This window comes from Serinus canaria, chromosome Z (genome assembly GCF_022539315.1).
Source record: "Serinus canaria isolate serCan28SL12 chromosome Z, serCan2020, whole genome shotgun sequence".
NCBI lineage: Eukaryota > Metazoa > Chordata > Aves > Passeriformes > Fringillidae > Serinus > Serinus canaria.
The window spans coordinates 75,035,380-75,055,722 of NC_066343.1; the positions used below are offsets into that span (position 1 = coordinate 75,035,380).

Here is a 20,343-nt window from a genome sequence, read left to right on the forward strand (position 1 = left end):
CTGTGACACATGAGGCTGAGGGTGAGGCTGTCCTGCCCCGGCTGGGGACATCCAGTGCCAGGCTGTGGGCTCTGCAGCACGAGCCAGCTGTTCTGGGGACAGGAGGTGGCTTTGGCTGTGTGCTGTGGGACACCTGAAGAGCAGCTGGTTGCTGTGGGAGGCCCCAGGAGCTGGGATAACGCATTCCACAGGCAGCCCAGCTAGGAACCACTGCATCAGGTGTCACTGGAGAGCATGGGTGCTGTCAGCGAGGTCCTGTCAGGGACTTGAAGCTGTCACTGGGCAAGGTGACCCTCCGGGAATGCTCTGGGTCCTTGACATCAGAACAAACTGGTGATGCCCAGCCTCAGTGTGGCTGCTCACAGAATTCACAGAATCACCAGGTTGGAAGAGACCTTCAAGATCATTGAGTCCAACCCATGCCCTAACACCTCAGCTAAACCCTGGCACCAGTGCCACATCCAGTCTCGTTTTAAACACATCCAGGGATGGTGACTCCACCACCTCCCTGGGCAGCCATTCCAGAACTTTATCTCTCTTTCCATGAGAAGCTTTTTCCTGATATCCAACCTAAATTTCCCTTGGTGCAGCTAGAGGCTGTGTCCTCTGGTTCTGTCAGTTTTAAGTTCATGTCTTTTACTGTTCTGCCACCAAAGAGGAAGGGCTCAGCCGAGGTCCCTGGGCTGGGGACGGATTGGTAATTGTTGGAATTAATCATGTTTTAGTCCCGAGTGGAGGTGATCAGCATCTCAAGGAAGGGGCCACTCAGTTTGCTTGTTGGGCTTGCCTTCCTGCATCTCAGGCTCTTGATAAAGGAGAGCTGTTGGCCCCTGGCAGGTTCAGGCAGAAGAAGGCTCTCTGTGCTGTCGGTAAGACACTAACCCAGCAGGCAGAGAGCCGAGCAAGCCACAGCCGTGCTGGGGCTGGCACTGCTGCTGCTGCTGTGCTGGCAGCAGGCCGTGCTGCCCGTGTGTCACAGCAGCGTGTCCTTGGCAGGTACCACATCAGCCTCTCCTCCGAGCTGGACTGGAGGCACGACAAGCCCCACGACATGGACGAGGTGCAGCGGGACCCGCGGGCGGGCTCGGAGCCCGCGGCGGAGGAGGCGCAGGTGGACCCGCGGAAATACTCGCAGAGCAGCTCGGAGCGCTTCCTGGAGCTCTCCCACTCCTCCATGGACCGAGTGTTTGACGCCGACTGCGGGAAGTCGTGTGACTACAAAGTGGGATCGCCCTCCTACTTGGACAAGCTGCTCTGGAGAGACAGCAAGCCCCACCACTACTCAGAGCCCAAGCTCATTCTGGATTTATCCCACTGGAAAAGGGCAACCATAGCGCCCGCAGCTGAGCTGTCGCTGGAAGAGGAGCCGTCCAACCTGTTCCTGGAGATTGCCCAGTGGGTGAAGAGCACGCAGGTGGGGCTGGAGTGCCCCAGCTCTCTCCCGGAGATGCAGGAGCGGAGCCTGCCCTCCTCTCCTCACCGCCTCCACAAGGAGCCCGCCGAGGTCAGCGGTGAGACCGACCCCGACTTCAACCTGGACGTCTTCATCTCCAGGGCGCTGAAACTTTGCACAAAGCCCGAGGACCTTCCGGACAACAAGCTCAACGAGATCAACGGGGCCTGCATCTCGGAGCACCCCGGGGACATGGTGCAGGCTGAGGTGTACCAGAAGGAGCGGTGGTGAGTGCGCCCGCCCCGCTGCAGCTCCCTCCCCTGAGCGCACCCTCCTCCCACTGCACCAAACGCCTTCCTCGGGAAAGGCAAGCACAAACCACACGCCCCCCTCGATGCCTTAGAGGGCTTCTAAGGGGATCGAGAGGCGTGAGTGAAAGACTGAGTTTCTTACACTGCCTTAACAATCTTGCCTTGCCATCTCTGGGACCTGTTTGAAACTTAAATGTACGAGGGGGGAAACGACAGTACATGGTAGGTTTGCAAACAGTAGTCAAATAGACTTCTATTCCTTCCTTTTTCTATAGCAACTTGAAGTGACAAGGACACAGGTTAACATTTTCACTGTGGTCAGGTACCCTCCTGGTTGGACAGGTTCCCAAAACGCCGAACTCTGAGCCCCTCTGAGGCGCCTGTGTGAGTACAGGTATGGAATAAAGTGATGCCAGCCATCAGTCAGCAGAGAATGGAACCACAGGGAGAGTTTGGCCATCAGACAGAAAAAAAACACTCTCTGAGAATGTTAGTGGGGAAGAAATTTGACCTACAAAGGATGGGCCGCTGGGGATTTGTTTTATTTTTTCTGAGAAGAAGACAAAATTTTTGCTAAGTGCATTTTGCTGGTTTGTGGTTTCTCACACCAAAATCTCCCCTTTGGCTGCACGGGGTGCAGCAGGGGATGCACGGGGATCTGAGCTTTCCCAGCACTCGGGATGAGCTCCAGTGCCACAGCCTGGTGCTGCTGCCAGTCCTGCCTGGGAGAGCTGCCACCAGACCAGCAGAATTCCAGCAGGGAGGGCTGGAGCAGGGTGCCCACGGGGTGACGTGCCCGGCACCACCAGCCTCACGCACCCAGCGAGGGCTCCCAGCCAGCTCTGCTGCTGGAAAAGGAACCACGGTACTGCTGGCTTTCCTCCTGACAAAGATCTCGTGAAGGAAACAACAGTGCCTGTGGCATGAGATCCGTGACCGACCACTTGGCTCCCAGCCTCTGTGGGACATGCTGGTGTCCGCAGGCAACTGTGTGTAAATAGATGAAGACACAGCTGATCTACTGTACCTTCTGTTTTCATCCACACTTCTGAGCACCTTAATAACTAATCAGCTAACAAGAGTTTGTATATGGAAGAAATGTTCTATACTTATATTTAACCCGACTCGGCAGCTTTTTCAATGGAGATGTGTAAATAGTGCCACACGAGACAGCCTCTGCCTTCCTGGCCATCCTGCTGCCGTGCTGCCTGGCACAGCGGCGCTGCTCACGTCTGTGCCAGAGAAGCTGCTGTGTTCAGTACTGCAAGGCCCACGGTTAACTACTCCTCTATTCATTGCTTCCACCCTTCTAACAAGCAGTCCGCTAAATGCCCTGAGATGTGAAGAAACTGGTGTGAGGCTCAGATAACTAACAGCAGTGTTTCCTGTGTTAGCCCTGGGCTCTGTCCTTGCTGGGACCAGGAGCAGGTTTAGCTGCAGTCGGCCTTGACAAGCCCAAAAACGTGTTCCTACTGTGAAGATGTCACACCAGGGTGGTGGAAACGCCGCTGCTCCAGCCGGTCAGCAGCACTGGTGGGAAGGCAGCCAGCTGCCAGCATGGGGTGGGCTGCAAGCCCAGGGATGGGGAAGGCATTTGGAAGGCAAAGCTGGTGGAGAAGGGCTCAGAAAGGCAAAGCCATTCGTCTCTGGTCTTTGCTTTGAGTGTTTGGATGTCCCCCAGAGTGGTTTAGAAAGGGGAAACAGGACAGAGACAGGGGTTTGGTTTCTGGTGTGTTGCAGATGATTGATATACCTCAACTAAAGCTCTGCACTTTCACTGCTGGTGGGGGACATTCCAGTGCCAGGAGCAGCCGCCCCGCGCTGGAGCAGATCCAACCAGCCCGCTGACCGTGGCTGGCTGACCATGGTTCTGCTCCCCACGGTCCCACTGCCCACGGTCCCACTGCTCACAGTCCCATTGCCCATATCCCACTGCCCACAGTCCCACTGCCCACAGTCCCACTGCCCATGGTCCCACTGCCCATATCCCACTGCCCATATCCCACTGCCCACAGTCCCACTGCCCAGATCCCACTGCCCACAGTCCCACTGCCCATATCCCACTGCCCACGGTCCCACTGCCCACAGTCCCACTGCCCACAGTCCTGCTCCCCACAGTCCCACTGCCTGTATCCCACTGCCCACGGTCTCATGCTGCCCACGGTCCTGCTCCCCACGGTCCCACTGCCCACAGTCTCACTGCCCGTATCCCGTTCCCTATGTCCCCCTGCCCGTATCCCAGTGCCCACGGTCCCGCTCAGCCCTGTGGCACCCCGCAGCAGCCAGCAGGGTTTGGGGCTGGCCTGGCAGGCTGGGGAGGTGTGCTGGGGAGGAGCAGACAGCGGGTCAGGCTGTGTCCCGGGGCTCTGGCCGGAGCCCGTGCCGGTGGGAGAGGCACAGTGCTGCAGCAGGGCGGCCAGCTGGGCTCAGCACCCGTGGCCAGCAGAGCCAGGACCGCAGGAGGAGAGCAGCTCGGTGACCCTGGAACTCCTCTGGAGACAGAGCAGCCCGCGGTGATGGGGGCTGAACACGAGAGTTGGCCCTCACAAGCCACGCTCTCCCGGCCGGGCAGCGGTGGCCACATCCCCTCAATCCAGAAGCCATTTCCCTTGGGCTGTCACTTCTTCTCCAGAGGCCTGCAGGACTGTTTATTACGGCCGTGAAAGAAAGAAACAGTTTTGGTTTTGGGTATTGTCTTGTGGGCCCACAATTAAGGTGTAAAACGGACTCGGTAACAAGCAAATGGAGCGTGTTGCCACCACTCTGGATTTTCCATCTTGCTTTGTGAGCTCTTATTTAATGTTGTTCTAAAACCTCAGCATCACATGCTGGGAAACGGGGATAAGAGGGATGGCTTTAATTTGTTACCTGAGTGTGCTTAGCTGATCACAAGCCAGATCTGTCTCTCATTTGCAGAAATAAAATGTAAGGCCTGAGCCTTCCTTGCATGGCAGTGTGTAATTATTTTATAAATTATTATTTTTATTGTGAAGCGTCCACTCCAGTACTGGAGTAAAAGTCTGCAGAATTCCACAAATCGTGGCATTCACTCAGTTGGAAAAGTGAGTGACCGTGCTTAAGAGTGACCATGAGGACCTGCATCAGGGGAATGTTTGCATTCTTGGCGTTGGGCTGCCTCTCACCCCGCTTTGTTTTGGCAGGTTCAGGCTGTCTGAGCCCTCAGGGTGGCCGGGAGGGAATTTTGGCTTGGTCACCATCTGCGTCTCAGGCAGTCTGAAGAATCATTTCTTGATGAGTGCAAGATCACCCACCGGGTATTTCAGTAAATTTTCAGAGGGGGCTCATTGAAAGAGACACAGAGCGCTGCTGTTGCTGGTGACACTGTGGTGGCCCCAAGCCCACGTGGCCCTGGCGTGGGTGCACACCCAGGGCTCAGAGATGTGGGGCCTCCAGCTGTTCTGGGTTTAAATTAAAGAGCAACAGGGGGAGCAGAAAAATCCCTCCCTGAAACTGCAGGAGCTGCTCCTGGTGGCTCCTGACCAGGATCTGCCCTTCCCCTAGGGCCACCCACTGGCTAGAAGCTGGGAACCCATCAGGAAGGTGGTTTAAAAACCCCCTTAAATGTCAGAAAGATGCCTCCATCGGTTCTGCTGTGCCCCGGTGATTGTTCTTCCTCAGTCACAAATCTGTGCCTATTTTTGCCGCAGTTTATTTTTAATCGTGCCGGGGCTCAGCAGCTGTTACACCGTCACAGAGCTGCACTAGCCAGGCCTGCAGAGCCCCGCGATGGCAGTAACAAAAATAACCACTTAGCTGCCTTTTAAAAGGGGCTTTGGGGACATCCTGGGAGCTTTGTCCTCTGCAAATCCCTCCCAGACCCCAGAGGAAAACCACAACACAGTGTCAGTGCATTTTACAAGTGGTCTTTTTGGAGACTGGACTGCAAATGATCAGTTCTGTCCCTTGGAGCAATTTGATGCCACCATCTACAGCTTTTGAGAGCTTGCAGTGAGAGCACTGTACGGTGTGGCATGCAGACATTTCAGCTCTGAAATGTTCTGTCTTTTTCAGCTGGTTCTAAGAGGAATTGAAGAGAAAAAATGCACCATATGGCGTTTGCTTGTGAATTGTTGCCTTTGACACTTTGAAAGGCAGAGTTTGATTCTGAAGCAGTACAATATTCGGGTGAATGGGGTCCTCTCAAAGAGCATCTTCACTCTCTGAAGCCGTGCTCACCCCAGTATTTTAAACTGCCATCTAGGCACTGGGGAGGCTGGTTTGTTACAATCATATTGCTAAATTCAGGGTAGGTTTTTACTTATTAAAATAAAAACATTCTGTCTTAAAAAACACAATCCTTTCACACACGGTCTTACCCAGCCTGGTCTTGCGTTGTGGTGGAATAAAGTCTAACAAAAGGGTCTCTGAATGGTTGCTTTCATTGCAGTGAAAATTAGGTGTTTTAGGACGTTTATATGAATTTTTATGAAGCTTTGGAGAGAATATACACAAGGCCATCTTTGATAGCGCCAGCTATTCTGAAAAATAGAGTTAGCTCCTGTGTATGTCAACGCAGCATGAAGCGTTTGTGTCCACCAGAGATTTCAAACTCCTGGAACATTCCTGCTAGTCCATAAGGCACTTCAGGAGGGAAGAGGGGGCCAGTGGAACAGCCTGAACCTGGCGAGGCTGTGGCCAGGGGAGCTTCGGGCCCGGGACCAGCACCCGTGTGGCTGTGAGCGGGGCTGGGGGGTAGCCGGCGGTGCCCTCGCCTGTCCGTGAGCTCAGCCCGCTGCTCCCGCAGGGTTACTGCCCTGTGGGTGGGGTGAAACGGGGCGCAGGACGGCAATTTCGAGCTGAAATACTCCCTTTCAAATGCGTGTGTGCTGTCTGCCCCCAAAGGCGGCCGGCCACCGCGGTGCCAGTCGGAGCGTTCCGTGAGGAGTGCCCCGTCGCACCCGTTCGGTGCCGCAGCTCCCGGACGCTGCCCCGAGAGCATCCAGAGGCAGCCACGCTCCCCAGGGAGGGCAGGGAATGCCTTCAGCCCGAAGCGTCCTTCCCGTGCTCTGCAAATCCCTGTGCCCAGGAGCCGCTGAGGCCACCAGTGATCCAGGTAAGCCTTTCCCTGAAGCACTCCGCGGTTTAGGAGGGGAGAGGGGAGAGGGGAGAGGGGAGAGGGGAGAGGGGAGAGGGGAGAGGGAAGAGGGGAGAGGAGCCTCGCCGTGTGCACGGTCTGGAGCCAGCCAGGCACAGCAGGACTCACCTCTGCCTGTGCACATAAACACTCGTGCTTCGTGTGCTGAGCACCTGGCCGGCCCTGGATCGGCACTCCCGACCGGGAAGTCTTGTTTCCAGCCTCGCGGCTCCAGCTTGCCTTCTCATGACAAAGGTCAGCCACGCCTTTGGGAATTCCTCCCTTAGGAGAACTTCTCTGTGCTGTGGTAGGGGTCAGCAGACCATAGACGAAATGCTCAGAGGATCTGGGCTCTCCTCATACATGACATCAGCTTTTCCAACCTGCTGGAGGTGGTTGGTACTGGAGTTATTCCATCCCTGAGCAAGTAGCCCACGTTTTTATAGGAGACGGATATATGGGATGTGTGTGGATGCAGAGAACTGCTGTCCTTCCAAGGAACAGTCCTCAGTGCCCAGAGCAGTTCCTGCAGGGGCACAGCACAGCCTCACCTGAGAGCATCTCCTCAGGCTCCAGAGTCAATCCTTGGCACAGCTGGGTGTGAGGAAGGCTGGGCAAGGCAGGACCCTTGTACTGCTGCTGTCTGTCCTCTGTAGGCACACACTTGTCAGGGAGGTCCATAAACCAGAGAGAGCCCTCCTGGGAACAGTTAAACATGGACTGGAGGGGCCTCCAGATTTTCCTTGTGTGTCCCATGGAAGTGTCCCCTGTGAAAGGAAGGAAGAAGAAAATCCTCTCTCTCCAGAGAAGATGGTATGCCATGTTTATTCATTACAGGCTCCAAAGTCTGTCACAGCAGCAGGACAAGGCCACACACTGGAGTGCTGCTGCCACATACTCAGCCTGCTCTGTGTGCCACAGCCCAGACACCTCATTGCCTGCCTACAAAAGGAGGCAGAGGAATCAGCTTTTCTGCCCAAAATTAGCAGCAGATCAGGGGCTCACACTGCCTGTGCACGGCCCATGCCATTTCTGAGCGTGTCCATCTCATCCCAGAGCTGTGCCCCAGCACCCTCTGAGTGCCCCCAGAGCCTGGGGGAGCTGCCCCACGGCCCTGGCAGCGGGAGAGGCCTGCTGGGGACAGGGTTGTGGCATTGGTGTCTGCAGAGAGCTGGGTGGCAGTCGCTGTGTCACCCCTTCATCCTCAGACAGGCTGTGCCATCCCTCAGCCTCTGATGGATAAACAAACGGGGAACCAAAAGCCACGGTGGCAGACGTGCCAGCCTGTGAGCTGCTGAGCAACACGCTGAAATATTGAACCAGGGAGGCATTGGCAGAGGGGCTGCGCAGCAGGAGCCCTGGTGTCTTCCTTTGGCTGTGACTCCACGTCTCCAGAGGCACCGAGGGACATTTCACACTGACTGAGCCAGATGTGGGCAGACCTGTTTGTCACTCTGCTCCAGGCAAGGGTGTTCCCACAGCAGGTCTGTGTCACTCCAGACCACATCCCTGGAACACAGGAGCTGTCAGTAAAGGCTAAGGTGCTCCCTCCTCTCGTCTGCCACTTTGAGCCGCTCCCCCAGGAGCGACAGGGTCTCTCTGTGCTCCTGGATTTTCACAGGAGCATCACTGTGCTCACACTCAGCTTCTGTCAGCCAGCCCTGGTGCTCAAACCCGTGATTTGGAGCCAGGCAGAGCTTGCTCTGCAGCCTACTCCTCCCTGAGGTCTGCTGAGCTCTGAGTGCGTGTCCTCAATCTCACTTGCAAAACAGGACGAAGGGGGTGAAAAAAAAATGCTTTGAGGCTGACTGATGAAAAGAGTGAGGTGTGATCTGGTTTTGTTTTCCAACAGTGAAGCTTTTATAGAATCATGGAACAGTTTGGGTGGGAAGGTACCTTTGAAGGCCACCTGGCTCAGGGCACTGGAGTTAAAACGAGCGGCAGGGAGCCCACCTCCTGCAGCAGCTGGTCCAGGAAGGGCAGGCACCGAGCCCGCACATCCCTGCTGCTCCGGCTCACCGCTGGCTGAGCTTCCTCGGGACACACCGAGCTCCCTGCTCAGCACCACCACAGAGGAGCCAGGATCTGCTCTCCGAGGACAGAGCAAAGAGTGAGTGAGAGGGTGGCAGAGTGGTGGGCTCGGGGAGTGCCAGCAGGAGCCTGTCCCCAGCTGAGGTGCCGGGGTGCAGAACTGCAGCCAGACAAAGATCTCCTTTTGGGCTATGCCCTCGAGCCAGGGCTGGCACTCGGCAAGGCAGCTCTTCCCCAGCGACTGGGAGGTGGGAGTAGCTGTGATCCTCTCTAAAACTGTTGGATTTTTGTTTGATTTTGTTTCATTTTAATTTCAAAGTCGTGCAGCTCTTGGGACCGCAAGCTGTCTTAGGCAAGGACAGGCCGCCCTCTGCAGGGAAATTCACCACACTTGGGTTCCGGCTTTCCCCATCCACTGCCTGGGTTAGCCCCCACAGATCGACCCCAGGGCCAGAGCCCTGCTCTCACCTTACATCCTCCAGCAGACCTCCATTTCCAGTGCCTGTGACACACAGAAGATTTCCAGGGAGGTGCACCAGCGGTCTGGGATTTCACACCAAGCTTTTCCCCCGTGGTAAAAATAATGGGATCACAGCTGCTGGGATATGTGTGAGCTGTGAGGAGCAGGTGTAGGCCTGAAGAAAGAAGAATGAAGAAAGCCAGGAGGTGTTTAGTCCTGCTGAATTGTGTCTGGCGGGTTTTCTCCAGCGGAGCATTTCAGCACATCATCCCCAGGAAGGTCAGCAAAGTCATTTGAGACAGCTTTGCATGCGAGAGGCTGTGCACTGCACTTGCTTGGGGTGGCATTTTGGCAGCAGATCTTGGAACAGAAAAGGAAATTTTGCTGTTTCTGGCCAGCCCTCCTGGGTTGTGTCAGCGTGGCTGAAACAGGTAAGCTCCCAAGGTCAGCTTAGACAGCACGCCCAGTGTCCCCTCTGACAAGGGTGGCAGAAGGGATGTGTCACTGTCATATTTTCTGAAAAACCCTTTTGTAAGAAATGTAAACAATAATTATCTGATTGCTTTGGAATGTGGTCTGGAGATCGTTTACCACAGGTGCCTCCTTGATTGGTTCCATGTGAATTGTTTTAACTTATTGTTCACCATCAGCTGTGTTGGACTCTGAGGAGCCAGTCATGAGCTTTCATTATTCATCCTTGCTAAACCTTCTGATGTATCCTTTCTCTTTCTTTAGTATAGTTTTAGTATAGCATTCTTTACATATAATATATATCATGAGCTTTCATTATTCATCCTTGCTAAACCTTCTGATGTATCCTTTCTCTTTCTTTAGTATAGTTTTAGTATAGCATTCTTTAATATAATATATATCATTAAATCAGCCTTCTGAGAACATGGAGCCAGATTCTCATCTCTTCCCTCATCCTGGGGACCCTCACAAACACCCCAGGGATCAGCCACCTTCCCCTCCCCAGGTAGCACTGAGCTGACAGGTGTGCCTGCTAAACCATCCTTTAAAACCACTCATCATTTGTAACAATATTCAAAAATTTATGTTGCAAGTTGCTTTTGGTCCCACAGAGAGCAGCACATGATCTCTTGGAGGAGGTCAAAATTTCAAGTCAGAGTCCTTCTGAGCAGCAGCCTGGTGCTGTAGCTCTCGGTGCTCTGCATCTCCCCAGACGCTTGGGGCAGGGATGGTGGACAGCTGTCATTCACACCCGTTTATCAGAAAGTGAAAAAGCACAGTACCTGGTTGTTTGGCCTCTGGAAGCGCCGTGTGAAGTGAACATCCCAAAAGCAGCAGGTGCAGCTGCTGTTCCCATGGGCGTGCTCCGAGGGCTGCACTCTGCAGGGGCTGCACTGGGGCTGAGGAGCAGCAATGGACTGACCCTCCTGAGCTCGGCCACGCTGAAAACACACCCTGGCTGCAGCCCTGCTCCGGCCCTGTGAGAGCTCACCTGTGGGGAATTTCGGAAGGAGGTTGAGACAGGACCTCTGAGTTGGTTTTGATAATGTGGTTTATTGTTCTTCTCTTCTGCGCAGGCAGGAAGGGTGAGTTCAGCTCACATCTTCACTGCATGGCTCAGAAGACCACAAGACCCTTAGGTAAAGACCTCCAAAGGATTTGTTGACCAATAAAACACTGCCAACAAGGATATTTATGGTTTTGACCTAACCTTTAAATATTTCGTCTTATGGACCCATGTTACAGTGTGAGCTTATTTAGCCAATCTTGTTGCGATACACAAACCTACAGCACTGCATGCTGAACTCCTTGTTCACCTCTGTAACCCCTTTTATTTTTCTATATCTTACCTACAGCACTGCATTCTGAACTCCTTGTTCAACTCTGTAACCACTTTTATTTTTCTATATCTTACCCACAGCACTGCATTCTGAACTCCTTGTTCACCTCTGTAACCCCTTTTATTTTTCTATATCTTACCTACAGCACTGCATTCTGAACTCCTTGTTCAACTCTGTAACCACTTTTATTTTTCTATATCTTACCCACAGCACTGCATTCTGAACTCCTTGTTCAACTCTGTAACCACTTTTATTTTTCTATATCTTACCCACAGCACTGCATTCTGAACTCCTTGTTCACCTCTGTAACCACTTTTATTTTTCTATATCTTAAACTCTAAAACTCTAAACTTTCCTTCACTCAACATGTCTCTGTTTGAGCTATAAATCCACATTCTCATTTCTAGCAAGTTTGGGAACCGTTTCTGAGGTTTCAGATCAAATCCTGTGTTTAATTCCAGGCTTTGGCTTACAGGCCCGGAGTTCTGAGAGTTCTGCACTTTGGGTTCCAGCAGGGCCTGGCCACTCTGGGGGCTCAGGGATGGCCGTGGTGGGGCTGGAGGTGGTGACAGCCCTCAGCAGGCCCTGCTGCAGGGTCCCAGAGGGAGCCCAGCCCCATTAAATCACAGCAGAGATGCCAGGCGCCCCAGAACCCACCCGGGGACCGAAGGGGTGATCAACCCTGCCGGGCACACAGCCTCAGCCGAGGGTCTGGAAAGGAAAGGGAGCAGCAAATCTTCCTGGGAGGCACTCTGGGGAACCTGAAGCAGTCAGGAGCAGGCACGGGAGGGTAAGCTGTTCCTAATATTCACTCTCTGGTGGCTTGCTTCCTGCCGTAGACCTCAGAGCAGAGCGGGGCCATGGCTCCTGCAGCTCCGTCCTGCCCCTTCAATCCTCACGTACCTTTAGGTGTTGATTCCCTTCAGCCTCAGCCCACCTGACCCTTGCAGTGAGGAAAACAAGCTTCAGCCAGGAGGGAAAAAGGAAACAAAACATGTTAGCTAAGTAGGGCTGGATTTCTAAGAGGCTCAAGTTCCCTTGCTCTCAGAAAAGAGAAAAATCCTGTTTGTGAAGTTGTCGATAATTGGAGACTTCCCTTCACAACATCGCTGATGAACTCTTGATTGAGTTAGGCTCTCTGTAATTTAAACTACAGAAGGGCTTCTGAATAAGTGCCAAAGCTCACCTTATAACAGAGTTTTTGTAACTCTCACATCTCCCTACCCAGATGCCTCATAACTGAGACATCTGACATTGTCCCAAGCCCAGATATCTGTGCTTTCTGTGAAGTGACAAAATGCACAATTGATGTAAGAGATTTCTGTCCTTTGCTCTTTGTGTGAGATGTAAAAACTCATCATGATATACTCTCAACCAGGTATTTTCCAGCCTAAATGTTTCAGTGTTTTAATACCAGCCCTTTTCCACAGGAGAAGCTGGATTTTGAGGTTCAGCTAGCAGCACGTGTCCAGTGGGAGCATGTGTAGGATGAAATGCAGAGGAGTTCAAGCAGGACACAGAGGGAATGCTGTGGCCAGCAGCTGTAACACTGGTCTAGCAGAGTCCCATGGATGGCCAGCAGCCCAGCAGGGGAATGATGACAAAAAGAGAAAAGCCATTTCTCCTTACTGCCAGGATGGCACTCTGCTTATCAGCTCTCTCCCCACTTTGTAGGAAATGAAATCGTTTTGCAGTGGTTGGGATGCCATCCTTCCCTAGACACAGAAAAGTCAGGGCTGACTCTATGACACCGTGCTAACAGGTACAGAAAATGCATTTTATAGCCTCTCCAACCAGGGCAATTTGAGACCTGTGAAGGTTAATGGATCTTTTCTGGCAGGTTTCTCTGTTATTTTTGTCAGTTGCTGCCGCATGGAGACAAAAGCAGAGCGTTCTGAGCAGAGACTGAGTGCCTGGGAGCCCAGGCTCAGAGTGAGGTGTCCGTCAGGTAAGGGCAGATACAACTCCCCCAGTTTGCATAGGCTGACGGGACCGATTCTTTCACTCCCAAGCTCATTCTGGCTCTGATCAGTCTCTGCAAGTCCATCCTCATCCTGCAGCAAGATCCACAGCCTGTGAGGTGGGAGAGACCAAAAAGCACTGATTTCAGGATTGTAAACCCGAGTGCAGTGTCGCCAGACCCTGCCGATGGGGTTAGATTCCCTCCCGAGGTGTCTGAGAGACGCCTCTTCCCAGCTTAACTGAGCTCAGAGTGACTTGGGGACTTGCAAACCCGCGGTGAAATTCGCGGTTTCGGTGCTTTTTAAGTCCGCGGCGGTCAGACAAAGGCTGTCGGTCGCGGCTCGGCATCTCCGGAGCGATCGGAAGAGGGCAGTGCTGGCCGTCTGTTCCACTCGGCTTTGCGCTCCGCTCCATCCCCGGGACGCGAGTGGGCGCCGCAGAGCCGCGCTGCGCTGATCGGGACGGGAAGGATGCGCCCTGGGCGTCCTGCTGCCCCCCCGTCAGCCGAGACGGAGCCCACGGAGCCCGGGGAGATGGGCCAGAGGGGCTGCTGTGGGGTGGTCTCTGAAAGAAGGCTGCGGTGATGAGGGCGGTCCCCGTGTGTCTGCAGCCGAGCTGCGAGGTGCGGCACGGCGCCTATAAATAAATAAATAAGCTTGCCTGCCCTCAGAGCAGCGCGTACAGCCAGCGGCAGCGAGGGGGAAGGGGCTCGCCACGGTTCCTGCAGAAAAGCAGGTTTGTTAGGGGATTAAAGCGCTAAAATGGCCCGGCCTCCCGCTGCCAGCGCCACTCGCTGTGCGGCCTCCAGAGCCCCGTCCCACCTGGCCTTGAACGCTTCCAGGGACGGGACATCTGTCACCTCTCTGGGCAACCCGGGCCAACCTCATCACCCTCATTACCATTTCCCTCAATACATCCACCATCCTCAATACAAAGAGATTCTTGCTTCTATCTAGCCTGAATTTCACCTGGTCAGCCCATCTCAGGATTTCTCACCGTGTCCCTGGCTGTCCAGCTGTCCAGCAGTTCAGCAGATTAGACCGGACCTGAGGACAGACTGGCCTAAAAAGAGGCTGCAGGTCACAAAAAGAGAAAGCAAAACATGAAGAGCAGCAAAAGACAAGCCTGTTAACCTGCAGTGAGAGTCACTGACAAAGGAATTTGTCTCTCAGCAGCACTGCGGGCTGTTCCCATGTGAGATGGTCTCAGGGCCTGACACTCTTCCACACACACTGGAGCCCAAAAGGCTAAATGAGAAATTTTACACAGAAATACTTTAAAACGGAATGAAATTACCAGTCAGAAACTGAATGCAAAGAATGGAAGCAGTGTGAACATACTTAGCCCTGTTGCTGCCCTAAAGTACAAGGCTGGTGGAAAGCAGTAATATCTCTCAGTGGAACTGGTGTATAAAAGTCATTATTTTTCTTCCCAAACCTTGCCTCAGGGCAGCCATCATCTTTACTGCCTGGTTCCTGCTTCAGCCCCATGTAACTGTGGAGAGTCAGTGGGGTCATCTCTCTGTATCAGGCGTGTCAGAGTGAACAACCAACACTGCTCTTTAACAGAAATAAAGAGCAGAAGGCCAAGAGGCCAGTTTTAATCAAACCACAGGAAGCTTCTGAGGGATGGCTTGTTCTGCTAGCCCATCCTGCAAAGCCTTCTGAGCCTGGAGTGAGATAAAAGCCAGTATCATGGCTTGAATAACTGTTTGTTCTGTGTTAGCTGAACACACACAGCTACATTATCAGTGAGTTCATGGGAGTGACAGTGCAGCACCATGGAAGGAATTAAAGGGCAGATCCAGGCAACTAGAACAGATTATTTTAGTTTAGTTATTTGCATCAAGGATCAGTGACAGGAAGAACAAGAACACAGGGTCCAGTGGTCCAGTGCTGGTGACGATACTTTAAATAAGATACTTGAAAAACTGAAAATGTTATGGAAAGGAGAGTCAAAACTATCTCAAGGATGGGGAACAAAAGTCTTCTGTGTACTTTATCACTTAAAGTACACCACCATTAAGTGGTTAAAACCACCATGGTTTATCACAAGCAAAATTGAGAAAAAAAGGAAATTCTCTTCAGCAAAGAGATAAAAAACAAGCAGAAGATGACCAGAAGCCTGGGAAGACCACAAAGAGAAACAGAACACAGTTTTAGAATGGTGGAAGGTACTTAAGAAACCAACTTGGCATGATTTAAGAGAACTACCTTCAAACAGTGATGATTTTTGGGAGATGCTGTTTTTATTTAGCATAAAGCACTGGCTCCCTCTGGAAGGGAACCCCAGTAAAATGCAATGGCCTGTGCACACAGGAAATATGGAGTGATCATGAAACAGTCATCTGCTGCGTTAGAAATTTCTGAACGAGCTCTCACCCCGCAGTGGGCGAGCTGTGACCCTCGTGGAGGCTGCTCCAGCCCAGCCAGGAGGGGTGGCAGCTCCGAGCTGGCTGGATTTACAGAGCCCAGGAGCTCCCCGGGCTCACAGCTCCTCTCTGGGCAGCAGCGGAGCAGCGACATTCCGTGTGCCAGAGGAAACTTCCGAGAGAGCACCAAATACGGTGATAAAAGCCCTGCGGAGGAAGGAGCACCAGCTGCTCCTCTGGTTCTGAGACTCACAGAGAGACACACGCGGGGGCTGGGACAGCTGGGAAGGGGCTGGAGCCCCAGGAGGGGCTGAGGGAGCTGGGAAGGGGCTGAGCCTGGAGAAAAGGAGGCTCAGGGGGACCTTGTGGCTCTGCACAGCTCCTGACAGGAGGGGACAGCCGGGGGGTTGGGCTGTGCTCCCAGGGAACAGGGACAGGAGCAGAGGGAACAGCCTCAGGCTGGGCATGGGGAGGGTCAGGTTGGATGCAGCAGGAATTTCCCCATGGAAAGGGTTGTCCAGCCCTGGCACAGCTGCCCAGGGCACTGGTGAGTCCCCATCCCTGAGCCATGTGGATGTGGCACTTGGGGACAGGGGTCGGTGCTGGGGGAGTGGTTGGACTTGAGGGTGTGAGGGCTTTTCCAGCCGAAATGGTTCTGTGATTCCATGTCCTGCTGGGGCCATGCTGGGGCACAGAGCATTGGCCAGGCCTCCTCTGCACAGTGGCCTGTGCCTTGGGAAAGGCGTGGAGCCTGGATTTGGGAGTGACCCAAAGCGGTGCCACGGGGCTGCTGGGAGAACAGGCGGGCTGGAAGGCAGTGGGTGCTCCCTGGAAATGAGAGCTCTCCTCCCGTTCAACCCCGCGGCTGCTGGGAGCTTTGGGTCCCTGGGGTGCAGGTTTTCCTCTGCTGTGACTAATCACAGCCCAGCTCTCCAGGCTGCCCTTCTTTCCCAACAAAGCGCTGCACAGCGTGTTTCAGCAAGGCCTCAGCTGCTCATTAGGTGATCCTGGGGAGTATCCTCCACCGGCCTGGAGTGACACAGGTTTACAGCAGAAGTGATTTATGCAATTTGGGTACGAAGCCAGGCATTTTTAAATGCCTCCAATTTGGGCTATTTTTAGCCTGGCGCAAAGGCATGACCTTGCAGGTTATTTTCGCAGTCTCTTTTGTTTATAGGTGCAGAGCAGCATTATTCAGAAGCGTTTCAAACCCGCCACAGTCATGCTGACAGGGAGGGGAGGGGGAAAGCAGCTGAATGTGCTCTTCATGACAAGCCTCAAAATCGTAATTAGGAGAGGGGGTTTTGATTAAGTAGGTTTACATATCTGATACTGTTACTATAGTGACTCTGCTTCTTTTAACTGCACCGTGCTCCTTCGTACATCAAACTATTTAAATCGCGTTCGGTGACGGTGGCAGAGAATTAAAATTCTTACTTAATAAAAGTTCTTCTTGAAAGAAAAATTTCTCTTTTTAACTGGAACTGGGGAGCATGAGATGGGATATTGGGAATGAGGAATTGCTGGCTGGGAGGGTGGGGAGGCCCTGGCCCAGGGTGCCCAGAGCAGCTGTGGCTGCCCCTGGATCCCTGGCAGTGCCCAAGGCCAGGCTGGATGGGGCTTGGAGCAGCCTGGGACAGTGGAAGGTGTCCTTGCCCAGGGGTGACATTTCAGGTCCTTTTCAACCCAAACCATTCCAGGATTCTGTGATTAACAGTCTCCAAATCTGCAGCAGTGGAAAACATCTGAGTTTGGGCTGGAGAGGAGGCAAATGAAGGCTGGGATGGGCTGAGCTGTCATGTTTCATAGCCCTGTACTTTCTAAACTCTGTGGAGCCTGAGCTGGGGATGGGTGTCACTTCCGCTGATCACTGTGAGGACAAACAGCCAAGTGTTATTGTGAAAAGTGATGGTTTTGCTTGTTTCTTCTGCAATTTCAGTGCTGACCTGCAGTATTAGCTGTCTCGATGACTTCTGCCAAGCCCTTTGTTGGAGTCCAAGGGCATCCCAGCCCTCCAGGCTCCGTGAGGCAGCAGACCAGGCAGGGCTTACCCCAGCGCTGTGGCCCTGCGTGTTCTGAGGAGCCCTTTTCCATGCAGGACATCCAGCACGGTGGCCCTGGCCACTGGGAGCAGCTTCCATGTAGCCACAAGGAACTCTGTGTGGGGGGACCCCATTTCCCTGCCACCACTCTCTGCTCCTTCCTCCTGCTTTGCCTTTCCCCCTCAGCCTTCCCCACAGTCCCCATCATCCTGGGTGCCACACAGCACTCACAGCCCTGTCTCCTCATGGACCCTGGCTCCTCACAGCCCTGTCTCCTCATGGACTCCAGCTCCTCACAGCCCTGTCTGCTCATGGACCCAGGCTCCTTATGGAGCCCAGCTCCTCATGGACCCCAGCTCCTCACAGCCCTGTCCGCTCATGGACCCAGGCTCCTTATGGACCCCAGCTCCTCACAGCCCTGTCTGCTCATGGACCCCAGCTCCTCACAGCCCCCAGCCTTTCACAGCCCCATCCCCTCACAGATCTCCATCTTCTTATGGCTTCCAACCCCTCATGGATCCTGTACCCTCATGTTCCTCATTCCTATTTCCCATGCCCTCATGTTCCCCATCTCTTCACATTCCCAATTCCCATTCCCATTTCCCACCCCCTCACATTCCCCATTCCCCATCCCCTCACATTCCTCATTACCATTCCCCATCCCCTCATGTTCCCCATTGCCATTCCCTTCCCCTCACGTTCCCCTCACATTCCCCATTGCCATTCCCGTCCCTTTACGTTCCCCATTTGCCATTCCATTGCCATTTCCATCCCCTCATGTTCCCCATTGCCATGTCCATCCCCTCACGTTCCCCGTTGCCATTCCCATCCCCTCATGTTCCCCATTGCCATTCCCATCCCCTCACGTTCCCCATTGCCATTCCCATCTCCTCAAGTTCCCCACTGCCATTCCCATCCCCTCACGTTCCCCGTTGCCATTCCCATCCCCTCACATTCCCCATTGCCATTCCCATCCCCTCACGTTCCCCACTGCCATTCCCATCCCCTCACGTTCCCCATTGCCATTCCCATTGCCCTTCCCATCCCCTCACGTTCCCAGTTGCCATTCCCATCCCCTCACGTTCCCAGTTGCCATTCCCATCCCCTCACGTTCCCCGTTCCCCATTGCCATTCCCGTCCCCTCACGTTCCCCATTGCCATTCCCACCCCCTCACGTTCCCCATTCCCCACTGCCATTCCCATCCCCTCACGTTCCCCATTGCCATTCCCGTCCCCTCACGTTCCCCATTGCCATTCCCACCCCCTCACGTTCCCCATTGCCATTCCCGTCCCCTCACGTTCCCCATTGCCATTCCCATCCCCTCACGTTCCCCGTTGCCATTCCCATCCCCTCACGTTCCCCGTTGCCATTCCCATCCCCTCAAGTTCCCCGTTGCCATTCCCGTCCCCTCACGTTCCCATTGCCATTCCCGTCCCTCAACGTTCCCATTGCCATTCCCGTCCCCTCACGTTCCCCGTTGCCATTCCCGTCTCCTCACGTTCCCCATTGCCATTCCCACCCCTCACGTTCCCCGTTCCACATTGCCATTCCCTATCCCCTCACGTTCCCCGTTGCCATTCCCATCCCCTCAAGTTCCCCCGTTGCCATTTCCCGTCCCCTCAAGTTCCCCATTGCCATTTCCCGTCCCCTCACGTTCCCCGTTGCCATTCCCGTCCCCTCACGTTCCCCGTTGCCATTCCCGTCCCCTCAAGTTCCCCACTGCCATTCCCGTCCCCTCACGTTCCCCATTGCCATTCCCGTCCCCTCACGTTCCCCTTGCCATTCCCGTCCCCTCACGTTCCCCATTGCCATTCCCGTCCCCTCACGTTCCCCATTGCCATTCCCATCCCCTCACGTTCCCCATTGCCATTCCCGTCCCCTCAAGTTCCCCGTTGCCATTCCCGTCTCCTCACGTTCCCCATTGCCATTCCCACCCCCTCACGTTCCCCGTTCCACATTGCCATTCCCATCCCCTCATGTTCCCCGTTGCCATTCCCATCCCCTCAAGTCCCCATGGCCATTCCCATCCCTCACGTTCCCCATTGCATCCCGTCCCCTCAAGTTCCCCGTTGCCATTCCCGTCTCCTCACGTTCCCCATTGCCATTCCCACCCCCTCACGTTCCCCGTTCCACATTGCCATTCCCATCCCCTCACGTTCCCCGTTGCCATTCCCATCCCCTCAAGTTCCCCGTTGCCATTCCCGTCCCCTCACGTTCCCCGTTGCCATTCCCGTCCCCTCACGTTCCCCATTGCCATTCCCATCCCCTCACGTTCCCCATTGCCATTCCCGTCCCCTCACGTTCCCCATTGCCATTCCCGTCCCCTCACGTTCCCCGTTGCCATTCCCGTCCCCTCACGTTCCTCTCACGTTCCTCGTCCCTCACACTCCCATCCCCAGTCCCGCCCCTCGCCCCGCCCTCTTGGCTCTGATTGGCTGTCTCGCCAGTCCAATTAACCTGTGACAGATCCCACCCGGCCGTGCCTGTCCCCCTTTCCCCTCTGCGGGGGCGGGATAAAACGTTCATTGGCCAAACGCCACAGCCGCTGGCGAGCTCTCTTCCCTTCTACTGGCTGTGACAGTTGTCAGTCGCGGCCAACACCCGCCTCCCGGGGTGTCCCTCCCCGGCGCCTCGGTGTAGGCTCCATTCAGTGGCGGGTTCTGCGGTGGACGCAGCTCCGGCGGGCGGGCGCTGTTCTCGCTCAGTAGGACCAGGTCCTCGGCCGGCATCGCTCAGCGGGCAGCAGCCGCAGGAGGAGGTAGATCCCGTTCTGGTAACAATTATACAACTGCGGCGGCGCACCACAGGCCTCTCTCTCTCTTTATAAACCCGTGTCTGCGGGGCGTTCTCAGGGGCTGGAGGCCGC

General features: G+C 54.4%; 2 protein-coding genes across 3 annotated transcripts in view; both read left to right on the top strand.

Moving 5' to 3' along the window:
• Positions 1 to 4,623, top strand: part of MAPK4 (mitogen-activated protein kinase 4) — a 55,062-nt gene extending 50,439 nt beyond the window's left edge. Inside the window, exon 6 of the mRNA XM_050987271.1 lies at positions 997 to 4,623. Within this exon, the coding sequence (XP_050843228.1) occupies positions 997 to 1,684 (688 nt within the window). The 3' untranslated portion in view covers positions 1,685 to 4,623. The remainder of the gene's footprint in view (positions 1 to 996) is intronic.
• A 15,465-nt stretch (positions 4,624 to 20,088) lies between these two features.
• The window catches only part of ME2 (malic enzyme 2), a 34,947-nt gene continuing 34,692 nt past the window's right edge, over positions 20,089 to 20,343 (top strand). The window contains exon 1 of one of the 2 annotated variants that reach the window (XM_050986702.1): positions 20,089 to 20,235. The gene's annotated coding sequence lies outside the window, so the exon portion shown is untranslated. Of the gene's footprint in view, positions 20,251 to 20,343 lie in introns of both variants that reach the window. The other variant, XM_050986703.1, reaches the window with a different exon arrangement.